General features: G+C 41.6%; 2 protein-coding genes across 9 annotated transcripts; both read left to right on the top strand.

The window, feature by feature from the left end:
• The first annotated feature begins 1,051 nt into the window (after nt 1-1,051).
• Nucleotides 1,052-5,035, top strand: LOC116263779 (probable galacturonosyltransferase 12). The gene is made up of 6 exons (XM_031643563.2): nt 1,052-1,435; nt 2,631-2,683; nt 2,868-3,017; nt 3,399-3,989; nt 4,074-4,376; nt 4,501-5,035. The coding sequence occupies exons 1-6, from the start codon at nt 1,225-1,227 to the stop codon at nt 4,783-4,785; spliced, it is 1,593 nt and encodes a 530-aa protein (XP_031499423.1). The 5' UTR covers nt 1,052-1,224; the 3' UTR covers nt 4,786-5,035.
• Nucleotides 5,036-6,299: 1,264 nt separating this feature from the next.
• LOC116253077 (uncharacterized) lies at nt 6,300-12,207 on the top strand. 8 transcript variants are annotated; one of them, XR_004172396.2, is made up of 6 exons: nt 6,301-6,515; nt 6,637-7,454; nt 9,846-10,385; nt 10,538-10,751; nt 10,879-10,942; nt 11,905-12,207. XR_004172396.2 is itself a non-coding variant. In XM_031627820.2 (4 exons), exons 1-4 carry the CDS (start codon nt 6,386-6,388, stop codon nt 10,646-10,648), a joined length of 1,599 nt encoding a protein of 532 aa, XP_031483680.1. In that variant the 5' UTR covers nt 6,301-6,385; the 3' UTR covers nt 10,649-12,207. The 8 variants fall into 8 exon arrangements, 1 of the variants encoding a protein (XP_031483680.1); XR_004172395.2 differs by having other exon boundaries at nt 11,479-12,207; XR_004172392.2 differs by having other exon boundaries at nt 10,879-11,097.
• The last annotated feature ends 1,807 nt before the right edge of the window (nt 12,208-14,014 follow it).

Below are 14,014 nucleotides of genomic sequence, written 5' to 3'. Positions count from 1 at the left end.
ACATATTGCATGCTAAGGGTATAAGCAATCCATGGGGAGATGTGAATGGATTCTTAAACTTTTATTAAAATTTCAGTTGCACACTTAAAAAAACCAATTGGACCTGATCCGACGATCAGTTGTGCCTGTTTGAATGAAGTCTCACCAACCTCTGATAAAACTGATCCTTGAAGCCAACGATCTAGATTTCCTTAAGCAACCATTAAATAGATCAAGGAAGCTTCTCACCTCACGTTTTCTCCCGTCTAATTCAAAGGATACGTTCATGTCGGTTCATAGGTAGCGGCTTTACCAAATTTGTCTCCTCACTCATGTCAGCCACAAAAGTAGGAATTCATCAAACCCAAAAGACCACTCGAACGGTCCTCCTACAGTGTGTTCTAAATGCTATTCAAAAATATAATTAAAGCTTATACGTATTGATCATATGTTATATAATCAACTGGGTTGATTACTCACAAGTTGCTCCATGTAAAGTTATTATTTATAATTAATGAAGTATTAACTTGTGATCTATTTTCCTGAAGAAGTGTCTTCACACAGGCAAGTTTTATATATGAGAAGAAGCTTGCATATAATGGAGTATTTGTGCAGGCTTTTCTTTACCGTTGGTCTTGCTGGACTCAAGAACTAGATCCAATATATATCTGATTTCTATCTAAAATAGATTCGATCCGCGTGCTTATATCGGAAACATCAGTTCAGTTCAGTGGGTAGTCTCTTTCCGAACAACCGATGCATAGAACTCCCAATAGAAACAGCACATCACAGAACAAACGGCGACCCCAACTCTGGCAACGAAGGCAGGCTTACCGCACTTTTAAGGCACCCTGCTCACGATCCCTCTCGCTCTCGTTTATCTAGAGAGCTACCAACAAAAGTTTAGCCTAAAGCAGAAGCAGAAAGAGAAAGAAGACCGGTTGAATTTTCAAGAGTTGAGACGTTCAAGTCCAGTGTTTCAGTGCAAAGCAAGCTAAGGCAAAAAGGTTGGTGACGGAAAGCAACAAGGAAACCAGACTTGTCCTCCATTAACAGTGGTATACTTCCCCTCTCCCCCTCCACCCTCACTCCGCACCATTCAAACACCAACAATCAGAATATAGCTAAAGAAAGAAAGGGGTTGTTGGGTCTCTCTCTCTCTCCCCCTCTCCCTCTTCCCCATCTGTTCCAGTTTGGAGGCAGAGAAGAACTCTTAAAGAGTTGGAGATAGGGTCTGAGGAGAGAATGCAGCTCCATATCTCTCCCAGCTTGAAAAGCGTGACGGTTTCGACGGGGAAAGGGTTCAGGGAGCTGATCAAGGTGAAGGCTGGCCCCAGGAGGGTGTCTTACAGGACTCTCTTCTACTCCCTGCTGTTCCTCACCTTCATGGTTCGGTTCGTGTTCGTGATAACGGCCATGGATAAGCTCGACGGCGGCGGCAGGTGTTCTTCATTGGGTACTGCTCGTCTTCTCGATACATATCCTCATCTTGAAATTACTTTTGTGGTGTTATATTGGTGATTTGAATCTGCAGTCCAGGAGCTTTAACATGTTAATGAAGGCCGCCAGTATATTACATCCGCGCATGTTTATTAAATGTAGAATGTCTTCATAATGTTCTCTCCTTAGCCCAATTCGATCCACATGATCTCCATCCTCTGCATTTCAAACATAAAACCATTTAACATTCGTCTCATCTTTTTCTAGTTTTATCTAAATTTCCAGACATTATTTGAGTATCAATGTGTGTGTGTGAAGAGAAAGAGAGAGAGAGAGAGAGAGAGAGCCCGTTGCTAAAATGATTCTGGGACTGCTACGACCCCCTTTGAATGTTGGTCAGTTCGGCTCATATTGGTGGTATAATACGGACCCCTTTAAATGTTGGCTTATTGAATTAAATACACAATACTTTATGTTATTATGCTGGCATTTGTAGAGACTGCTTTTATACGAATATCTTCTGAATGATGAAATGATGAACTTCAAACTGTAACAGTAGCAGCCAGCAATGATTCAAGGTAACCATAAACCATGTCCTTTCACTCTATAATGGGACTTTGATTGGTGCTACGAGGAGAAAGTGAAGAATGTCAACCAGAAGGCCTCCTTAGAAAGCCAAGAAAAATATTGATTTAATTTGAAAGATGGCATGGAAGAAAATTAAACGTCAATATGAAAACAACTAATTATATCTCTAATTAAAACGGTAATCCATCATTTCCTCCTCATTTTATTCCTTATCAACCGGAGATATTAATCAGTAAAGTACTGGGTTTTTCGGATTCGTGAGGGTTGGATTCCGATCCAGTTCCTTATCGACCGCAATCCTTTTATAGCCGCCTGGGTAGAAGCTTGCCTCTTCTCTTAAGAAACCTGTTTTGCTTACAAACTAATCCATGAACACCTTCCGGTAGGTATATATCCATCCACCTTTGGTTGATCCTCCGGGTAAAAAGAACTGCCGTTATTCTTGACATGCCAACAACAGCTCTCTCTCTCTCTCTCTCTCTCTCTCTCTCTCTCTCTCTCTCTCTCTCTCTCGCTATATATATATATATATATATATATATATATATATATATATATATATATATATATATAAGGTTGAGAAAATAGTGCACATCCTAATTTAGATTTTTTATTCAAATCAGGATGCGTTGGAAGAAGACTAACGCCTCGGCTGTGGGACAGAAGGGGTTCGAAGGTAAATTTTAACCTTTCTGAATCGAAAAGTTCAATGTTATTGTGTATTTATTAAGAATGTGCGAATCACCATTGTTTATATTTTTTTAAAGAAATTTTCAGATCGATGCAGAATGTCTTTTCTTTTTTAGTTCATTAATTTTGGTTTACGAGAGAAACCTAACAAACGCAAAGTCTTGATGAAGGTTCCAGAGGACATCTATGAGGTGCTCCAAAGCGAAACTGGAGGGATGGCAGAGAGCATTGTGGTTCCACAGACCTTCGAAGACTTCATAGAAGAGACGAAGACAAACAGAACTGACTCCAGAACCTTTGCGTTAAAGCTGAAAGCATTCGTAAGATTGACCATCTTTCGTACTTTACTAGAGCAGATTCAATGTGCTTATATTTTCCAATAGTTACATTTACGTAGAAATATTGGAAATGTTTGTGTGAAAATGTTATTCAGGCGTATATTAGCACTTTCTAGATTGAGAAGGAAAAAAAAAATTGCACAAGCATACAATTAGTAAGGCAGATTATGGGACACATGTACGTGTATACGATTGTACCTGTTGGATCAAAATTTTAGTAAGATCTCAAATGCAATGTAATAGATATAAGTGAAAATTAAGATCAAAATTTTTAAAACATAATCCTTCTGAATCTTAAAAGTTTTGAATACGTATACACATGAAAACCTAAATTAAGATGTTTGTTCCGTCTCATCTTCTCAGGTAGAAATTCTTGAACAGAAGGCTAGAACAGCCAAGATCCAAGAGTACTTGTACCGTCATGTGGCATCCAGCAGCATTCCGAAGCAACTCCACTGCCTCGCGCTTAAGCTTGCTAGTGAGTACTCCTCCAACGCTCAGGCTCGCCTGCAACTCCCTTCCCCGGAGCTCGTCCCAGCCCTTGTCGACAATTCCTACTACCACTTCATCCTCGCCTCCGACAACATCCTTGCAGCATGGGTGGTGGCGTCTTCGCTTGTCGACAACTCCCTTATGCCGGAGAAGGTGGTGTTCCATGTCATTACCGACCGGAAAACTTATGCTCCGATGCAGGCCTGGTTCTCGCTGCACTCGCTTGCCCCGGCCGTTATAGAGGTGAAGAGCTTGCACCACTTTGACTGGTTCACGAAGGGGAAGGTTCCTGTCTTGGAAGCCATGGAGAGGGATCAGAAGATCAGGTATCACTATCGAGGCGGCTCCTCGGCCATCGTCGCTAATCGCAGCGAGCGTCCCTATATAGTTGCTTCAAGGCTTCAAGCTCTGAGCCCCAAGTACAATTCTGTCATGAACCATATAAGGATTTACCTGCCACAGGTATTACAAGCATAATCGACACCTTTACTCAAAATCTCAATTTGGACGTTGTCCTAACTTGTTGGTTCCTTTATGTCTTTGCAGTTGTTTCCAAGCCTTGACAAAGTTGTGTTCTTGGACGACGACGTTGTGGTTCAAAGCGATCTTTCTCCTCTATGGGAGATTGATATGAAAGGGAAAGTGAACGGAGCAGTGGAGACATGCAGGGGAGACGATCCGTTTGTGATGTCCAAGAGGCTGAAGAGCTACCTCAATTTCTCTCATCCCCTAATTGCAGAGAACTTCGATCCTCAGGACTGTGCGTGGGCGTATGGCATGAACGTCTTCGACTTGCAGGCGTGGAGGAGGACTAACATAAGCGAAACCTACCACTACTGGCTTCAAGAGGTATCTAACAAATTCCATGGTTGATTCAGAGAGCACAGCATCTTGAAATTAACACCTTTGATTGTTGTGATGAACAGCCATCGTCATGAGCTAGCACTAATGGTGATGATATTTGTGGCTGCAGAATCTAAGGTCGGGGTTGAACTTGTGGCAACTGGGGACGCTGCCGCCGGGGTTGATCGCCTTCCACGGCCAAGTTCATGTCATCGACCCAGTGTGGCACATGTTGGGTTTGGGTTACCAGGCCAACACCAGCGTCGAGTCTGCTAGCAGGGCTGCAGTCATTCACTTCAATGGCCGAGCCAAGCCATGGCTGGACATCGCCTTCCCGCATCTAAGGCCACTATGGGCCAAGTACGTTGATCGGGATGACAAATTCATAAGAGGATGCAGCATCATGGTTTCCTAACTAGTGCCTCCTCTGGATTATATTTAATTTCTGGCCATCCGCTCCTGTTATATTCTTTCTCTTTCTAGAGACAACAAGAGGTGCTTAAGTGCCCCCACCAAAAGCACTGTCCGTAGTTCACAAAGTTTAGGGCACTTTGATTGCGAAGGGGTACTTCTGTTGTTTGAGGAACGTTATGGCCATTATAGCAATTCAATGTAACGATATAACATTGTGTATTGGTCAATGTTTAATTTTTATTTTTTTTTTTGCTTGTCTAAAGTCAATGGTTCTTTTCACACAAACACACGCATAAGATCAATGATTCTTGTATTAATGTGAAGAAATGAACATAAAAGAATGGGGCTCACTGACTATTTTTACTAGGCCTCATCTTGTGTTCGATCGCTAATGAAAGCGTATATTTCAAAGGCCAGGAGAAAAAAAAAAACCCACTCGAAAGAAAATCTTATAAATGTTCTTTGATTCTAGAAAATACACTTAATTAGTAATAAGTGGCACTTCAGAAACTCAAAACTTGACTGCCATCCGTCCCGCTATACCAACTCTTTCGAGTCATCTAACTTTTGCAGTTAAAATTAGCGTCAACCACTCGAGGTAAATCAATGCAGACCACCCTTTTGTCTTGTTCTAGTCATTGGTGGAACTTTACTTTATATTTTCTTTTTTTCTTTTTCACTTTGTTTGCTTTGTGATTTTCTCTCTACTAATTTCTGTTCCAATTCACTTACCATCTCAATTTTGATAGCATTGCTTCTATCTATCATCTAAGCTAAAGAATAACAAATTAAGAGGCAACAAATCATAATGATCCAAACCTCCATTTTAACGTACTTTAGAGAAAAACACTTGCTTTTAAAATTTGAATATAATACACGTACTTGAGACGGTAGAGTCACAAATGCAGTGACTGAAGAAGTTCATAAAATCTTAATATATACCGTTTCAGTAAAGCCATTATCAGACGCTGTAGCCCTTCCCTTTAAGTTAATAAGTGCCGATGCCAAGACTGTTTGAAAATAACCGTAAATACCATATAGCTTTAATTAAACAAATTAACATGTGTAGTAACTTTTTGTTTCTGGTTGCGTGCACTTGAAGGAACGGTTCTAACTTGCGTTGGAAGGTCTTTGTTCCTTCATTATTTCAAACAAAGTGATCCCTTGGAACGTCGCGCTTCAGGATAACAGGGTGAGATCTGAAATGAAATACCAAGGAAGTAGGGCTTCTCGCAACTCCATTAGTCATATGCGTGCACAAGAGCACCTAGGTCTTAAATTTTCCTACGTTTAGCAGCTTAAAGCGTGTGTTCTCAAAAGTTGAGCACTTGAGCGTGTCCCTGTAAAATTTTCCAAGACGATGAAAGTAAAATGGACGACTGAACTGAAGGCCGTGTTAAGAACGAGCGGAGTTGATGGCGGCATCATCATGAATGGCGATCATCATAGTCATGGAGTTGGAGAAAGGAAAAGAAGGCGAGGCCCACTTTCACAGAATATTGAAAATGATTCTCTCTCCATTAAAAAGAGCGGGCGCCCGCGTTCTCCGGTCTCCGTGACGCAAAACGCTTCTTTAATAAGCAAAACGAGACCTTGACCGAATGTGCAAGGAAGAGAGGGGCAACGCGACGAGGAAGGTCCAACTCCGAAGCACAGACAGACGGAGTGATCTGCGGGGTGTTCTGTTCCCACATGGCGTACTACTGTTGTCTCTTCCCTTTCTTTTGAACGGTACCATTTACTCCGCCTCTTTCATGGGGGTGCTCTCTCTCTGTGTGTGTGTCTCTCTCTCCCTCTCTCTGTCCTGTCGCCTTTCTCGTTTGAACCGTGTGTGGTATGTTCTCCTCTTCAGCAGGCCGTTTTGCTCGAGCAATGACGACTCCCCACCCTTTCACCGCCGGAGGCCTCACGCTCCGTCTTGTGAAGCGACTCGCGTTCCTCTCGTGCTCCTTCTGGATTGCCTACCTCGCCATCGTCGTCCTCTCCACCCATCCCTGCGGCCTTTCCCCTCGCTGCCTCTCCTCCCTCCACCTCGCCCACCGCCCGATTCTTCCCGAATCACCGCCTACAGAGACGCGCCACCTCGTCTTCGGCATCGCCTCCTCGGCTAGCAGCTGGCCTCGCCGTCGGGACTACGTCCGCGCATGGTGGCGCCCTGGCGAGACCAGGGGCTTCGTCTGGCTTGACCGCCCCCTTAACTCCTCCTTCCCTCAAACGGACGCTTCCCTCCCTACCGTTCGCGTCTCCGAGGACACTTCGCGCTTTCCCTACACCTACCGGAAGGGCCTCCGGTCTGCTATCCGAGTAGCCAGGATCGTCGCCGAGACTGTCCGCCTCGGCCTGCCGGACGTCCGGTGGTTCGTCTTCGGAGACGACGACACAGTGTTTTTCGTGGACAACCTGGTGAGGGTGCTGCGGAAGTACGATCATGAGATGTGGTTCTACGTTGGGGAGTCTTCGGAGAACGTCGACCAGAACAGGGTGAACTCGTTCGACATGGGGTTCGGCGGCGGCGGATTCGCCATCAGTCACCGACTTGCAGCGGCGCTGGCGCGGGTGTTCGACTCTTGCCTGGTGCGGTACGCCCATCTCTACGGCAGCGATGCCAGGGTGTTCGCATGCCTGGCGGAGCTCGGCGTTGGGCTTACCCACGAACGGGGATTCCATCAGGTTGGTCAAGTTTCTGCTCTTGCCCGTTTTCTTTTCCTTATTGATTTTTCCGAAAATTTTCTCTTCTTCTCGATGACCTTCTGTAGATTTTTTTTTCCCCTGCTAGTGTTTGGCGAATAATATTTTGGTGAGGTACTTTTGTTGATTTGCATGACGATGATGGTAATAGCGATGCTGCTTGGCAAGTACAAGCATTCGTTTAAACTTTTATTCATTTTTGAGGATTCTGTTTTCTCTTGGTTAGGAGACGATTTATGTCAACTTCAATTTCAGTTAATGCTAGTGTGAAGATCATTAATATTGTGCTGTTCTTGATGGCGATCTCATTAAAACAGCAGCTGTTCAGTTAATGCTACATGTACCCTTTAATGCAGTATTCCTGGCTCTTCCATATTTGAGAATACTCTTCAAACTAATTGGTATCGCCGTATTGGATTTACTTTTGCTGTATGTTAGTACTGCGAGTATTATTTGTCTTGGCCCCTAGTAAACTATGATTGGAAGCTGTTTCTGGCTGAGTGGGCTTTTGCAGATCATTCTTTACGTTTTCGGTAGGTAAGGTGTCTTTAGAAAAAATGTGATACACTGAGGACTGTATACGTCTATTATCTGTAAGTGGTATTCACATATGTGAATGGAATTGAACCTGTCTAAAAAAGAAATCTTTGTCAACAAAAACATGTGTATGTATTGCTAATTTGCTAGGGCTCTAGACTTTGAACCCCTTACATAAGGCTGTTCAAGAACCAAGACAAATCAGAAGATTGCTTCTAAAGCTATGACAAAGCAAAAGAAAAGCACAGGATTCATGGAATAAATTGAAAAACTGCCATAAGGAAAATGAGGCATTCAAGTATTGAAAGATGGTGAATAATAAAGCATTAATATGAGCACACTTCCAAAATACTCACATGAAAAGGATATTACGGCGACCAAACAAAATATAGATTAATTCTTAACAAAGCATCGACTGGATCAAGTGTAGATCAAGAAAAATAAATAAAATTTAGCACCTGCGCTTGGAAAGCATTTGATCAGTGCTTTCTCGTTTGTCTCTATGACAGTTTTAGGGACATCTTTTTCTGATACTGGGCTGCCTGAGAACTGAGAGGGCATTAGAAGGATGGGTGCCCTGTTTCTTGATTCCATCAATGGACTTTTATTTGTATATGTGGAAACAGAAGAAACTATCCTAAAAGGAAGAGGATGAAGAGATGGGGAAAGGGGGAGAGCGAGTGTAGTCTGTTGGGGCAAAGAGAGTCACAAGTAGTTTCTGATGGATAGTTTATTCGCCAACCACAGCGTTCTCTTTCTGATGTCCAGTCTTTGATTTGCTGGAGCTGTCTAGGAATGCCTCTGTTGCTATTGTGGGCACTTTCTGCGAAACAAATGCCGTCTCCTGTGAATACCTGGAAAAGACAGAGAAGCCCTCAAGTCTTTGTTTCAATTAGCTACGTGTAATGATTTGATTTTTTTACAGAACTAGTTATTATTTGGTTTTGGTGAACATCAAATGGAGCAACCTGTAGGAACTCTGAGTTAGTGGAGAAATGTAGGTACAGTTCTATGTTTGATTCTGCAAAAAATTTGTTTATGTTAAGCCAGAGAAAGGAAGATATTTGCAAATATATCTTTTGATGTGTGCACTTCATTCTGACCTAGTGAAGTACTGGGAAACATATTTGCAGGTCATATCTCTTATGTTGTCTGTTTAGAAGAACTGAAGAACTGCTGCTCTACATAACCATAAGAATTTCTACTTCTGTCTTATAAACTATATCTGTGATCAGTTACAGAAGGACACACAGAAAATTTCTAAATGTTGCGTGTTTAAAAAATGAGAGTTATTAAAATGAGTCATATGGCCCAAATTAATCGTAAAAAGGAGAAGCAAATTTAGCATCTTGGTTCGTTTATTGAAATAATCCTGTATGATTCTGGCATGTGGATGCCCCAGTTAGCATCCTGTGGCTTATGAATGCCTATCTTAAATCGATGACTTCATCTGTTGATTTGTTGAATTAATTATGACCATAGCTCATGTATACATCTTAATTGCAGTATATCATACAGTTGCTTCCATTTAGAGATTGTTCAGGTGCCATTTCATGGTTTCCATCCTCAAACATGAAAAGAAATAGGAAAAATTTGCTCCCCGATTGCACATTGGTTACAATTACTACAGTGAGAGTCCAATCGAGTCATTACTACGGTGAGAGTCCAATTGAGTAATTAATCATTTGACAATGCGCTCAAGTGGTTGGGGAAAATGCATTGAGTATATATCTGGGTCATTAAGTGCTTTCACCCATTTTCTCTCTCTTTCTTTCTCTCTCTGTGTGTGTGTGTGTGTGTGTGTGTTTACCTGTTACAATAAATACATTTTGCCAGGTTGACTTTCGAGGAGATGCATTTGGAATGCTGGCTGCACATCCTTTGGCCCCTTTAGTAACACTTCATCATCTTGATATTTTGGCCCCTGTCTTCCCCAAATTAAGTAGATTGCATGCATTAGAGCATTTGTTTGAAGCTGTTAAAGCTGACTCAGGGAGGATTCTTCAACAAACTATTTGCTATGAAAATTCAAAGGCCTGGACTGTTTCTATTTCATGGGGTTACAGTGTTCAGATCTATAATAGTATTCAACTAGTTCCAGACCTTCTTCCCTTGTTGCGGACATTCATGCCATGGCGCAGAGGACAAAAAAATGCTTCATCTGTTCCTTATATGTTCAATACAAGGGAGTTACCAAGAAATCCATGTAACAGACCTGCCATTTTCTTTTTTGAGAGTGTACTTGCTGGTGAGACTGGCATTGAGAGCAATTACAGCAGAAGCTCAGGAGTGGGTTGCTATTCAAATAAATTTTCACCCTGGGATTTGAAATATGTCCGTGTGCTGTCCACAGAACTGGATTTAGACACTAAGCAGGTAACTGCTATTTATTTTACTCAACCTTTTGTAGTTGATCTTTCCTGTGATGTGGATTATCCTGCAAGACCATCAGATTTAGGCAGTTTTGTTAGTAATCCATTATTTTCTATTTTGGCATTCCTCATTTTCTTCTTTTCCCTCCTTTCCAGTTGCAGGCACCTCGAAGACAGTGCTGTGACATTATTTCCCTCACTAATGAAGTAATGAATATTAAGATTAGGAAGTGTGAGGATGAGGAAGTTGTCTTTTTGGAATCATGACTGCAGACTGCTTCTGTCGGAGCGAGATTTTTGTGACAAAAGGTTGCTAAGCAACAAATGGTGATGCTAGAGCTACACAGGTCCACAAAATTAACTATTTAAGGTAAATAGGTAATCATATACAGATTGTTACTTTGAATCATCTAGTACAAACATAGATTAGGGTTACTATCAAGCTGACGATGTTTTTTCTTTGTGATGCTGACTTGTGATTTATTTCTTCATTGCAGTTGTACCTCAACATGTTGCTCCTCTTTAAACTCATTCTATCATATATACAAAAATGTTGCCAAGGTGGAAAGTTGTGCCCTTTCAGCACTGTGTCGTATGATTCTGTATTGTTGCCGCGGCACTTATTTATGTGCATAGGAGTTTCTCTTTGAAAAGATTTAGTTAGTAGCATCTCTGTTGCAAAAATGGCTGATCACGAATCTGAGCTATGTAGATGGGTATGCCCTAACATCAATATTACTCAAAATCAGAGAGAGAGAGAGAGAGAGAGAGAGAGAGAGAGAGAGATGTCATCATCAAATGATGGACACACGAATGCACACATTGTATGTGAACTAGCTTCATCCTTAATATGTGGTAGTTTGCATGCATGTACATGTGCTATGTAAACCTGCAACTCGATCTTTTGGTGTTTGCATGAAGGAAGATATTTTTATTGCATGTAATGTGTGAAATATTTTTTGGGCTCCTGCTTCTTGAGAGCAGGTTTAAGACATGCACTTATGAGTGTACGATCTGGTGCACTTCCATTTTTTGAGATTTATGCAAATGTTTCAGTTTAGCACCCATGATTGTTTCAAGTTTCAACAACGTTGCAGGTTACGACTTTCTCAAAGTCTGTTCGGATCTGCATTGGTGATAGCTGGAACCTTGCAGTTGGCAACTTCAATGTTGCCCAAGTCTTGTCCAACGCTAATCTCATTTGATCCTTGTATGTTTTTATTATTTTGATTTAAATTTTGAGGCAACGAATACTGCAATCATGGGCAACTTGAAGTTTTTAAAGTTGTATAGCTCTTCAGGACAATTCAATTGATTAGTAATATCTTATCATCTTGTCCAAAGTAGCTTGACCTGTACTTTGTATTCTGTGGCTGTGGCCCCATGTATATTGTCGTTGGCAATCCATGTATATTCTCCTCTCAAAGTGTTCTTTTTATACTAGGCTTTCTGCCATTTCTATCACCGTTAACTTCTTGCAGATTACTGACAACTCCTTCCTTGCTCGGTGTTTCCAATTTCAGAATTGGTGATTGAGACTTATTACCCTGTCTCCGTGCCATCATTATCTTAGGAATGGCATGCCTCGAGGATGATCCATACGAGGAAATGTGAAGCTTGAAGGACGGAAATGGAGATGTAGATAGCGTGTCTTATGCTAGTACTCGAGAGGTGGTCTCAGAAATTCCTGGTAAATGTTTCTGATGCATTTGGATAAAAGGAAATGATGACTTTCAATATATTTGATTAGTAACCTTGGCAGTGCGGGCTCATTTTTATGTATAGATTGAGTTCACAATGACAAATGCCATGGGATTTTTCCATGACTTTCATACATGTGAAAATTATTCAGGCGACTCGCCCAAAAGGTGAAAATTTTCCCAAATGAGATTTTCACGCAAGCAAGTCCCTGAACTTCCAACCGTATCGGCATTGAGAGGTGGTGGGCAACTGCCAAATAAGGGCGAACCAACCTGAATCCGGCAGCACCGACGGCAGCTGGCTTCCGTGTGCAACCACCGTGCTTCTCATTTGATTTGATAAAACTGGATTGTTATTTTTTTTAACGATGAGAAAAATTCATCTGATACCTGTCTGTCATATTTCCATCACATCCTGAATGGCAGCGGTAATATGATTGGGAATAGCGATGTCATGCGTCCATAAACAGGAGTTGGTTTCTCTCCATCAAATCTTCAAAGGAAACTGAGACCACTCTTTTAGATTTATGTCAGATTTATGTCAGATCACCAAAAAGGAAGAGGAGAGAAGAGAGAAGTAGTCTGCACGAGAAGAGGGAGAAGAAAAGAAGGGCATTAGGGTTAGCACCTGCTCCTTTCATTACTTAAAAGTTAAAACTAATCACACTTAACTGTTATAAATAAAATACACAAAAGCATAATACATATTATAAGTTCGGTTTTAGCCACACTTTAACAGTTATAAATAAAATGTACAAAAGAATAATACGTAGTACAAGTTCGCCACCGCTCAACCGCGGTTTACCAAAGTTGCACTTTGAAAACCATCATATTCAACTTTGAAAACAATCATATTCATTCGTTTTTCCTTTACATCTTGCAAGGAAAATTCTGGCTGGTGACTCCTACAAGGGTAGAGGATGGGAAATCATCTATACAGATGATCGAACGGTCATATGCACAGATACTAATAAGAGCTGCTCGAAAATGGTTTTCTCTCAATGGAACATGGTTAGAGGCTAGCTCCCTTTTATTGATCTTCAAAAGGATTACAGAAAGAATAGAGGGAAAAAGTAAAAGTTGGAACAGGAAACAAAATCACCAAGCCATAGATAGCCCCACGTTAGGGAGCATTTCAATAACCTCCTAGTAACGGTTCATAAATGAACAACCGCCGTCCTGTTCAGAACACCTGCAACCACCGCTCAACACATCAACTGTCATTGAGCCCCTTAAGCTATCTTCTCCATCACATGCAATTAGATCTAATCTGTAATTCCCGAGAACTTGCAGCTTCCTTGTTAAAAAGCTCCAGAAATTGCTGATTATCCAACAACTCCTGCACGTCTAAGGACGAAGAAAACTCTTTCAGTTCGATCAGACATCGATACCAGAAAATTGCAGAAGTAACTCCTATTAACACCACAGGTGGACACCGCGACTTGTAACAGCCATCCATCAAATTCTTTCCACTTCCAAGAGGAACTGAAAATATGAGTCTTCACCCAAAGCTGGATGGATGTTTTAGTAGAATCAGACCAACAATGCACCAAAATGACTTCCATGCATGGCTATCAGACCTCCCTCCTAGCTTCATGCTCCAATCTAATCAATCCTTCATGAACTGTCTGATTCCGAAACGTCCAAATATTCCACACTTCGACATTGAAAACGAAGATCAGCAAAACTGAAATTCATTATTACAAGAGAAATGTCTCGAGCCCACCACTTCAATATTGAACGAAAATCCATGTCAGGGAGTCTCAACACATAAAACATGTTTTGAAATGCTCCCAAAAAAAGGGGACCCTCATCTTACATCTCCATTTTGCACAGAGAGCATCTGGATAACCCCTGGGAAGAGATTTAGAGCACCATATAAACTTCCTCCACACGGTAACCGTACCCATAACTGTGAGCTGTTGCCAGATCT

The sequence above is a fragment of the Nymphaea colorata genome, chromosome 1 (assembly GCF_008831285.2).
Source record: "Nymphaea colorata isolate Beijing-Zhang1983 chromosome 1, ASM883128v2, whole genome shotgun sequence".
Classification (NCBI taxonomy): Eukaryota; Viridiplantae; Streptophyta; class Magnoliopsida; order Nymphaeales; family Nymphaeaceae; genus Nymphaea; species Nymphaea colorata.
The sequence above is the reverse complement of the archived record's forward strand: the minus strand, read 5'-3'. Positions and strand labels throughout refer to the sequence as shown.